At 47.5% G+C, this 11538-nt stretch overlaps 1 protein-coding gene across 2 annotated transcripts in view; it reads right to left on the bottom strand.

Annotated features, from left to right (window-relative positions):
• EFNA5 (ephrin A5) overlaps positions 1-9462 on the bottom strand; it is a 288542-nt gene extending 279080 nt beyond the window's left edge. For both annotated transcript variants that reach the window (XM_043913746.1, XM_043913745.1), the window contains exon 1: positions 9338-9462. In XM_043913746.1, the coding sequence (XP_043769681.1) occupies positions 9338-9462 (125 nt within the window). The remainder of the gene's footprint in view (positions 1-9337) is intronic.
• Positions 9463-11538: the final 2076 nt, after the last annotated feature.

The raw sequence follows: 11538 nt of genomic DNA on the forward strand, positions 1-11538 counted from the left end.
AGAAGAGGCCTGCAACAAAATCACTGCTTTCACCTGTCTTAGAAAACATTTAAAAAATACACACTAGCTAAATAAAGCAGACAAACACTTGGTGCGGCAGAACCGTCCATCCGAGCCTCCTCCGTTATCCCAACCCGATGCATCAATGTATGGTGGGGACTGCGGGGACACAGGGCCCTCCGGAAGTCACAGAAGCGCTGTCTGAGCCACACAAAGAAACGCGGTCCACAGAAGGTAAGGTGAGGAAGTTAAAACTGAAGCTAGCAGGCCGAGATCTGGGAGAGCTGCAAATAGCTCCAGAATCACTTTCAGGTTCTCCATCACAAGTGTCAGTCACTTCAAAAGAGGGCTGCTGGGCGGTGGGACGCTGGCTGGGGACACTTGTGCGCCGGGGCAGTGGTCGTGCTGTGGGGGTCAGAGGTCACCGCGTCCGCATGCCGACATCTGTCTGTATTTTCCGGCCCCAAAACAACAGCAGGGGAACCAGGCTCATTTGCCCCCACTTTGTTTAACCTAATTGTTGAACACAAAAGATACCTTCCCCATATCTAGAATTATTTTTCCTTTCCTCCCTAACCCCCATTTGACTCCCTAAAATGAAATACTATTAAAGAAAACCTCACCGAAAGGTCAAGTCCCCCATCTATTATTAAAGTTGGGCGAATGTGACAAAGCCATATTTTCCGCTGGCACCTGGGTACCACAGAACTTCATATCACGCCCACCACCATCAACATCTAGACAGCGATCAGCACTGCAATTATCCCACCAAAATAAGCCCCAACTGCCTCAAAACCACAAAACGGCATTTTTAACAGAAAATACTTCCATTTACTTTTATAACATGTGCTTCCATAGTTCAGAGGCAAGAGCTAATTGTTAATTACAGTTTCTACATGCATAAATAAATCACGAATAAAACCAGAATGGACATTCTGACACCTTAGAGGCAGGAAGGAAAAACAAAAGTAATTTGCTAGTTCATTTCAGACAAAAAGGCCACTTTGAACAACTTGGCTATTTTAGCCTTCTCCATGAGCCAAAGAACAACAGATGATGGACAATGGAGGAGGAGGAACAAAAGCTGTTAACTCATACCTGGACTTTAACGAGAAGTCCATGAGATGTATGGCTTATCCCAAAGCGTGTATTTTATGTGTCGCCCTCACCCTGCCTCTGCAACCACCAAAAATCCTACTTCGAATGAACTAAAACAATCTGTGACATCAGCAGTATTCAATCTGTGCCCAGTTTAATCAGACTGACTGAGGAGGCAGGTTACTTTGAAATTATTCTTAAGAATTTCTGTTTTTGCTGCAGTACATGGGACTAATGTTCCCAGACATCATCAAACAGATGCAGTAGCAAGAAGCGTAGTATAAATTTTTGGTAAAGTTTACTAGGCCACATGTTCCTCCAAATGCATCCAGAAATTTAAAACACGGTGGAAATACAACAGTCTCAATTAGTACTCACATTTTTTTTAATAACAAATAAGAATTTACTTCCAAAATAATTGTCTGTAAGAACCCACAGGAACGGTTTAGTAATGAGACTATGAAAGCCTATATTGCAGGGAGCAGAAAGGCTCTGGTTTCGTATAATGCTTCTTAAAGCACCCCAAATGCTTCTTTTTGGAGGTACCTACATTTTTTATCAGTACCACTTACTACAGAAAGATTCTTAGGACCGCTGAGCAATTTGGAGAAAAAATATATATATCAACCAACAAATTTAAAAGACTACTTAGTACAGTAAGAAAAAGGACATCAGGATTTGGGGGGGGGGCGGGATAATAGGAGATATTAATATATGACCGAGAAATTGTAAGTTTCAAGAGAAAAATACATACGTAAAGATGGTACAGCCCATACTTAACATGAAAATACAATATGCCTGGGTTTAAGATATATCACTACTAAGTTAAAATATCCATTTTTGACAACTAAATTCGAGAAGATAGCATTTTTACTGAGCTCAGAGATAAGACAGAGCTTTCAATGGAGGTCCCTGCTCAGGATGACTATAAAGTGGTTTAGCCCTTTTCTATCGTCCATATTCATTTCCGGACCATTTTCATGAAAGAAATAAAATCAGTCTTAAAACAAGATGGCTGCTTCTGGGGGAAAGAAAAGAAACGCTGATTCAACTGAAAGCCCAGCTTTTCTAAATCGAGAACCAAGAACTTCGGTATATGTTTTTTCTCATCTCCAAGCATATATTCATGCACTTCCACGTGGGAACTTACGGATTAGGCTGGGCAGTGACTGAAAAGTATTAATAGCAAAGCCATTTTTTTTTAAAAAGGTCTGCAGTTAGTGTGCTAATAGCCTGATGGTCCAATGCATACACACAGAGCTACGGCAAAACCCAAATTCCCACCCATCCTTTACACCAGAACCGCGGTCACCAGTTCTGAAAATCAGGTCACTTGACAAGTGGTAACAGGAATAATATCGGTCTCTTACATCTTTTACAGAACTCCATCAGAAAATGCCTGGTGATACCCTGTCGCAAACAAATCAGCTGAATTTGGCTTTTTCAAGTTAATACCCTAGGAGCTAAGCTGTGAGATAACCTCTCCGGGAACTGCACTTTGATGACCTTCCCTGAAGCAAATGGCAGATTAATTCTATGACATATATGTAAAAGCTGAAAACATTTCCCCTCCATTTTGAAATAATTTTAAATAGATTTTTTTTTTGGAAAAAAATCACTCAAAACTATTTTTATTTCTCACTTGAGGGGAAAATAAGGCCTGACAGTAACATTTTATTCAACCTGTCAACTGTCAACTGCATGAAGGATGTTTCTCAAGATGACAAAGGTTTATTTTTCCTTATTGAAAATGATAGAATTCTACCTGAATGAAAGCTGAGCTAACCTTCACTGTGGTACACTACAGTCTCTCACAACTGGCTAACTCAAGGAGAAGTTTTCACTGTTTTAAAATAATGGTTTTATTGAAATCTGTGACTCCCTGTTTGAATACCATATTCAAAAACCTCAAAATCAGGTTTCCATCTACATGGATTTCAGATTAGAAAATAGTATAGAGATTCCAGTAGTTCACAATAAATCCCTCCGAGTACAATCAGGAGTATAGATTATCAAGAACAGTAAAATATAAGGAGCTTTTTTATTTATGCTGAAAACTGGGCATAATAGTTGTGATACAGAAAACCCCGCAGCATTACTTCTTAATTTTGAACTGAGTGCTTCTATGTCATTATGCTGCCTTGTTTATTCCTGACAGCTTTGCAAACATGAATGCAGGCAAATTTCAGGGGAACCCATCTCCCGGTAGTGAGTAATATTCCACTCAGAAACACTGGAAGTTCAAATTAATCACAGGAAACTTTTCTACCAAACAGCTCGGGGTCTAGGCTGAGAAGCAGATGAAAATATAAATTTAATAATATAAATCAGGCCCTTAAAAGAGACAGCAATTTATTGATGTTTAGCTGTCTAAGACCACCATCATAAGACAGATTACTGAAGTGAATATTAATGTCTCATTTCTCATACTCCTCTTTGAGGTTTTACACCTGAATATGAAGGTGTTATCCGTCACAAATGATCAGAAGGCAATTTTTTCTCGGTTTGGAAGACTAGACCTGACTGAGCAGCCTGTTAGGAGGCCAGGCCTTCCTCACTGTATTGATGACACACACGTTTCCTCTTCAACACGGACATTCTAATCAGAGCTGCCATTTTAACAGTTTGCATACTGTTTCTGAAAAGAAAATGGATTATATGGCCTCAGTGAACATAAGAGGGATTCATTATCTAAAATAAAACATCACAGCTTTTTAAGTTCTCATTACTGCCTGAAGTTATTCAAAACCAACACACACAAAGAAAATGAAGAGGGCTAAGGCGCATCTTTTTAAAAAAATTATTAATCAAATTATTTATTTTGGACAAAAAAAAAAAAATTAAACAATGAACCAAATGCTCACATGAAATTCTCTTCTTAACATCTTCCTATGTTTTGTTCATTTTCCATTTTAATGTTTTCTCTTTCTCAAAGGTACACTCTTTGGGCATGTACTTCTAAGCTTGCAAAGGCCAGGACTCCTGAAGGACTAATTGTATTCATTCATCTTCTTGGCCCAGCATGAAGCTGGTAGCTTGCTTGGTTCATAGCAACAGGGGAGAGAAAGGAGACGCTCATCTTTATCTGTCCCATCCCACAGGAAATCAGGCCAGTGGACAGAGGGCATCTCACAAGATTAAATGGCAAGAAACTCACAAGGTTAATTTGCCCCCAGATAACTAAACGTTCCCTCCAAATGTGATCCTCAGCCTTCAAATGGGGAGGCCTCTACAACTCTTGATTATCAGCCAGAACACACATGGCAACGAGATGCTTTGGTGAGCCAATGGCTTAGCTCACACCGCTGAAATCAACTAACAGGGAGTAATGACTTACTGAAGACTCTCTCTGATTCTCTTCATCATGGAGTTTATTGACCTCGGTCTCACACTGGAAACGCCAAGCTAGACTGTACATCAGGTGTGCCTCAAACAGCACTGATGTTCCAGTCTCTTAAGGGAAAGACAGCTGACTGTTTCTGATGGTTTACTACGAATACAGAACATAATGCATAAAATCAGTGGACCCTAACATCCCACTGGCTTATTTTGCTTTCAAAATTCTCTGGAACACCGGCCCAAAATAAGCAGCACGCTTTTGTTCGACAAAATTCTAGATAAAGAAAGGGTAAGAGGGGGAAAAGTCACTTCACGTTTCCTACAAATGGATAAGGGTGAAAATACAGCATATAAATTTCCATCACACAGGCTTTATTTTTAAAGCAGATGGCTATAAGACTCTGATATAAACACCAAAATAACAAAGTTACCCCACTGTATCTAATAAAATGTCACACTGAGGTTCAGAGTTAATAAAGTTAAAAGACTCTTAGGTAATGTCTTTTACTTGAAGAACTTTTGTTTCTAATATATGAAATACTAGTTAAAAGATTTAAAATTCTAAAACTAAAGTTATTGAGGTTGGCGATAGGCTCTTTCAAAGCCAAGATCAACTTTCCATATTTCCTCAAAACAGATTCTTAGATTTAGACCATACTGATATTTGTTTGTCAGTGAAAAAGGCACAGTATTGGTATAATGGTATATATATATGACACTGACAGCTTGGACTTTTTTAAATGAAACAAGTGAATTCTGAAAGAGAAAATAATATGCAAGGGCTGTGATTAGGGAAAAATGTTCCTACATCCCTCAGCTTAGTCACAAACATACTGCCTAAAAGATTCTGGAGTGTTGATCTAGAATTCCTATCACTTTCACAACTCAAGATTACATGTTAGCAAAACTAAACGGTGTCAATTACCTGCTACTCTAACATGAAATGTTTAATTTACAAGTCCAAAGAAAACATGCGATTAGGCTGAAATTTATAAAATCCCAGATGAACTACAGAGATATCTTTTCCCATAAGAGAATAACATTTTAAATTGGTGATTCTCAAACCTTAACAGAAGCAAAGAACTAAGTGAAGAGAATCAGTACTTTTGAAGTATGGCTATATTTCACATTGTATTATTTTACCATTCCATCCATTAATGCAAACCAGTAGGAGATAGGTTTAATTATCCCAGCATCATTTTGGTAAATGGTCAAATGAATCCAAGAATTTTTCAGTAGACACAGTTTGAATATTTTCTTTGAAAGCATCAAACTGTTTATAGCATGTTTCAGATTAAGAGGCATATTCTTAATACTGAGCCATCTCTACTGTTAGCGTAGCTACTAAAGGAGAAGGTAAAGAAAGTTCTATTGTTGAAAGTCTTTTTAAAAGTTACTTAAAAGCATTTTATATGATTAAATTAAGGACAAATAGCTATATTCTCCTTGACTTGGTTCTTAATTACTCAAAGTCGGTAACAGGCCATTTCACAATAGAGCATAATGTTAAATGGATCTTAATATCACTCTCACTATTTAAGTGAAACTCATACAACTTTGCAAATGTTTAAAATATAAAAGATGCACTTACAAAAATCTCATCATATGTTTCTATACAGATTGATAGGTCCCAGTTGCTATTTTAGAGATTTGTAGCAAGTCAACACATAAAATCAGTGTTGCCCACCACCCAATAAACACTCGAAATTAAAAAGTTATTAGCATTTAAAAAGTGAACCTCTATTTCCCAGAAGTGAATACCTGGGAAGACAGATCCTAAGAGCAAAACTATCTGACAGCAAATAAATTGTCCATTTTTTTTTTTCCTCTGTGAACTTAGATCTATGGATCTACTTGTTATCAAAGTTCTCAATAATGAAACCCAACACGGCACATAAACTCCTATGACTGCACAAGTTACAAATAAGATATTTAAACCTAGTGACCAAGATATAATACTTAACTTTAATTTCATTCTAAACTTAATTTCAAACTGAAGTACATAGGTATAAGCTAAAATACTTCATTTACTTCATTTTGCCATAATATCCACTTGTTATCTTAATGTGCCCACTGAACTTTTCTTCCAGGAGAAAAATGTCTTAAGTCTGTTTAAGTTGCAATTAAAGTTCTCTACTTTTTTCCACAAGACTGAAGTCTTCTGATAATATTATTAATTTAGCAAAATCTTAAAAGACAGGATTTATGTAAAATCAAAAGGCAAGGCTAGCTTACCTTACATAAAAACAATAGATAAAAAGAAAATGTAAAACATTAAAAATTTTAAATTAGTAGACCTCTTCAAATTTTCTATTTTTTCACTCTTTTGTTTATTTCTCAATTACTTATTTTGCATTTGACTCCTTTTAAATTACATCCAAGCTGACTTTTCTTCATTCATCAAAAAAGCACCAACATTTCTAAGATAAACCTGCCTACCGGTACCCAGCTTTAAATTATTACTTTTTAAAGTTTTACTGCGGTAACACATAAAGACAAACAGTCACAAATCCCTGAGAATACTAAAGTTACAGCTGAATTTCTTGGGCGGGGGTACATCATTATTCCTTTTAAACATTATCAAATTGATAAGGATCAAATAAACAGTATTTCCACAAACTTCAAATTAGAACACTGACTCGAGAATACTCTTGGTATTTTAAAATTCAACAGATTAACTTTGGGCAGCTTCAAAGACACCATGGCTTCCTGAACAGGAGAGTTTTCTGCAGGCAGGGCATATCTATTAAAAAACATGACCTGTGACAAAAATCAATGTGCTAATCTCAAACCAAACAACAGTATCAAAAGCATAAAACAGAGATAACCTAAGATAAAATGTCCTCAAACTAACTCAGACTAGCTTGACAGGTTAAGAAGGAGGGGTAGACCGGGGACGTTGCTGATGCTTCCAGGACGACTGGAACTCCCAAGTATTCAAATAAATGAATACCATGAGAAAAAAAGATTACCCTGTGAAGTCTGGGGTGGGGAAAAGAAAAGACAAGCAAGAGCAAAATGTCCCAAATTCAACGAACCAATTTCACTGCTGTTTTATTTAATAAGGCACTAAAGTTTAAAATATAAATTCCTCTCTTTCGAATATGCTGTCTAATAAAGCCCAAAGGGGAATAAAACCAACCAACATAATGAGACTTGCTTTTAACACCAGCACAACTGGAAAGCTCGCCCTATTTGTCTTGTCAGCTTTAATAAAAGGCATCTCCTCTGGCAGGATGGTTCTCTTGTCTTTTTTCCTAATAGTGGTAAGTGGCATGTCAGAGAAGAAATGAGTTTCCCATCCCATCACCCACCTCCAGGAGATGGTTTTTTTTTTTAAGCCAAACTTTGAGGGATGTCTCCACTTGGGCCAGGCGCTGCAATCAGGTCTGGGGCTACCTGGGTGTGACTGTCTTTCCTGGGACAGCAGGGTGGGAGGGGGGCGCCTCTCTCCCTGGTTGGCAGCCGGTGGGCCGCTAGTAGGGAGATCTCCCTGTCTGCAGCGGAGAGGACCTTCCTCCAGGCGGGGGAAGCCCTCCGGTGCCAAAGTAACAAAGGCCGGCGGAGAGGGCCGCGGGGAGCGAGGAAAAACTAAGGCGCCGGCCAGCGCCTCTCCCCACGCGCGCGGCGACGGCCAACTCTTTCCTTGGCCTCCCAACTTCCACTCCAGCCCAGGGGAGGGGGGAAAAAAACAACAAAGCTGGGATTTTCGGTATAATCGAGCCTGTTTCCCTCCTCCAAGGAGGGCGCGGAGAACAGCCCACCGCTGGAAGCTGGCCTCGGTCCCGGAGACGCAGAGCAAAGTGGGCCCCGCGGGGCCGACAGCTGCCCGGGCGAAAGGAGAGCTGCGACCTGCCCTGGATCCGGAGGGGGCCTCCCGGCCCTGCGGACAAGGGCCCCCCGCGCCCCGCGTCCCGGGGCTGTGAGCCAGGACCGTCCGCGGGCTGCCGGGGGCCGGCGCGAGCGCTCGGGCGGCCCGGGGCGCGCGTCTCCGGCTTCGCCGCGTCCCCTGCGGGCTCGGGCAGCGCCCGAGAACCGGCTCCAGGTGACCGCGCGCGTGCCTCCGGCGGCGCCGCCAGCCTCCAGACCCAGGGCTCCCACCTCCGGGGGCGGGTTACTCGGGCAGCTAGCTCGGCAAGCCTGCCGTGACCCGGCCTTCCATCAAACTTTCTGGCCCCCTGCGCCCACCGGGAGGCGGAGGAGGGGGGAGCGTCCTCCCTACCGCCAAGAGCGCCGGGACCAGACGGACTGGGGGGCCGCCTGCTCTCCTTGCGGTTAAAAGAGGAAAATAAAAACCTCCAGCTTCCCCCTCCCAGGCCCCCTCCCTGCCCCCAGCCAGTGCGCCTTCCGAGCGCATCGGGTGAAAAGGAAAGCAAAAATTCACACACACACACACACACACACACACACAAACACACACACACATACACTTTGGGGATCTTTGGCGGGTTCTCCCCCGCAATCCTTGCGCAGCCAGGCTCCAGGAGGGAGCTCCTGGCGGCGCTGCGCCCGAGGCTCTCCGCGCCCAAGCCCCGCGCCTGTATCGGGATGCCGGCCAGTCGGCCCGGGTGCCAGAGCGAAGTCTCGACTCCCGGGCTCCAGCTTTTTCCGAGCGTTTCCCCGGCGCTGCGCAGAAGCCGCGGGTCCAGGCAACCCCGGGGACGCCCAGGGGGCACCCAGGCTCCCCCGCCGCACCCCAACAAAAGGGAGCCCACGAGAGGCGCTTTTCCCGCGAGCGCCTGCCAGGCGATCCGCGCCCGAGCCCACGCAGACTCGGCGCGCGCGCCGCGGCCGGCCGGGGCGCGCGGGTCCCCGGCGGGCGCCGCCGCTCCGTCCGCAGGGCCCCGAGGCCCGGGCAGCCCCGGTTCTCCGATCCAGCCCCCCACCCCCGCCACCCTACCTGGGGTTGCTGCTGTTCCAGTAGACGGCGTAGCGGTCGGCGACGGCCTTGGAGCCCGGGTCCTGGCTGAACACACACATCCACAGCACGAGAAACAGCAGCGTCAACATCTCCACGTGCAGCATCACGCCTGGCCAGCGGCGGAGCCCCCGACGCGCCACTCCGGGGAGAGAGCAGGGATCCGGACGCAGCGAGGGGAGGGGGGGAGCGCGAGCGAGCGGGGGCCAAATAAATATGAATAAATAGAAACGCAGAGGGGCGAGAGGAGAGAGGCGCGCACCGAGCTGAGAGCGGGGGGAGGCGAGCGAGAAGAAAAGAAGGCGGCGGAGTAGGGGGGAGGTGATCAAGGCAAACTCGCAGCCCCGCTGGAGGGATCGGGAGGAAAAAAGGGAATCGCAAGATGGAGAGAAGCGTGCGTGTGTGTGTGCGGTGGCGGCGGCGGCGGGGGCGGGGGAATGGGTGCCAAGCTGGGTCTCGGGCGGCGGCGGCGGGCCGGTCACCCGGGCAGAGGGCGGTGCGCGCCCGGCCGGGCGGCGGCACACTGCGCAGTCACCGCGAGGGGCGCGCCGCGGCCGCGGGGAGACATACACCGGCCCGCCGGGCCCGGCTCAGCGGCGGCGGCGCGGGCTGCGCACGGCTCCGCCGCTGCCGGGGGCCCTGGGCACCGCGCCCCGCTTCGCTCCAAGTTACTTTGGCGGCCTTTGGGGGGGCGGGGGGCGGCAACTGCAGGAGGGGAGCTCCGTGCGGATGGCGCGGGGGCGGCGGGGTGGGCTTCGCGCCTGCGGTCCCGGGGAGTCGAAGGACCCCCCGTTTCTCCCGCCTCCTCGGTGCTTTCGAGCCGGGTGAGCCCTGGAAATCTCGGAGGAGTCCCAGGCGCGGAGGGCGCGGGGCGGTACGCCGAGAAGGGCGGGGATCTGGAGTCACGGGGCGGCCAGCCCGGCCGGCGTCCTGGAGCTGGGGGAGCGGCCGCGGAGCTCTGGAGGAGCCGTCTTGCCTCGCAAACCTCCAAGAAAAGTTTGGCTCCCCGCGTCTTCGGGCGGGTCCCCCAACCCCCCTCCGGCGGAGTCCGTCTGCGACGGCGGCGGGAGGCGACACCCGGCCGCGGGCTGAGTCCCGGGGACCCCCTCGCGCGTGCCTTCCTCGGCCGGGAGCGGGTGCACCAGGGCGCGCGGAGAGCGGAGGTTACGCACCAGCCAGCCGGGCGGAGCTGGGATGCCGAGACCCGCGGGGCGATGCCAGCTGTGAGGCTCGGGGGCCGGAGGGCAAACGACCCCTCGCAGATGAACCCCTCCAACTCCCGAACGGGCCGATGTCAAGTCTCCGATCGCCTTCCGGGAGCCAGATCGAGCCCCCCAGCTGCGGGGCCGAGAGCACTGGGAGGAGCTCTCAGAAGTGTCCCTGCGACTCCGACTGATTCCACCCCAAGCCCGGCAACTTGTAGAGATGCATCAATCAGTTGGAAACGCCAAAGGAGGAGGGAAAAAAAAAGAAAGAAAAGAGAGAGAGCGCACGAGTGCGTGGCACCTCCCCGATGACTACATCAGAAAAACCTTCCAGTTCCTCCAGCAGCGGCTCTTCTTTCCCTCCTCGGGCGCAGCAGCAGCGAGGGTGTGAAAACCACCAAGAGAATCCCCAGACCTTCGCCAGGCGGGAAAATAAACTTCAGTGCAGCAGCGGCGGCACGAGCAGCCCGGGAGGGATTGCAACGACTGGCGAGGAGTGGGAAGGGGTAAAAGTCAGTTTTGCAAAAGAGAGAGGGGAGAAAAAAAAGAGAATGCTTTATGGGAAAAAAAAAAAAATCTCCTCGGGCACGCCCCCTCGTTAATGACCTGCGTGTAAAGCCGACAGCCGCCGCCGCCGCCGCGCGGGAGCTCGGGGCCGCGCGCGTGGACGTGGACGGGGGCGCGGGGGCCGGGGAGCGGGGTGGGCGTGCGGCGCGGAGCCCGGCCCGACAGGGGGAGGCGCCTGCAGCCTGCGCCGCCGCCGCCCGGGTCATGTGGGCTGATTTTTTTTTTTTCTTCGCCCCCTCCACCACCCACCCCCACCCCTTGCAGTTTACTTGGGAAGGGGTGGGGAGCGGCTGGAGCAGCCAGTCTGGCCCCGGCCTGCCGTTTGCTTACCGATCGGGTTTTTTTTTTTTTTTTTCTTCCCCTCTATCCAACCCGATTGGTCTGCTCCACGAGAAAAGAGGCGTTTTCCTA

Source organism: Cervus elaphus, chromosome 9 (assembly GCF_910594005.1).
Source record: "Cervus elaphus chromosome 9, mCerEla1.1, whole genome shotgun sequence".
NCBI lineage: Eukaryota > Metazoa > Chordata > Mammalia > Artiodactyla > Cervidae > Cervus > Cervus elaphus.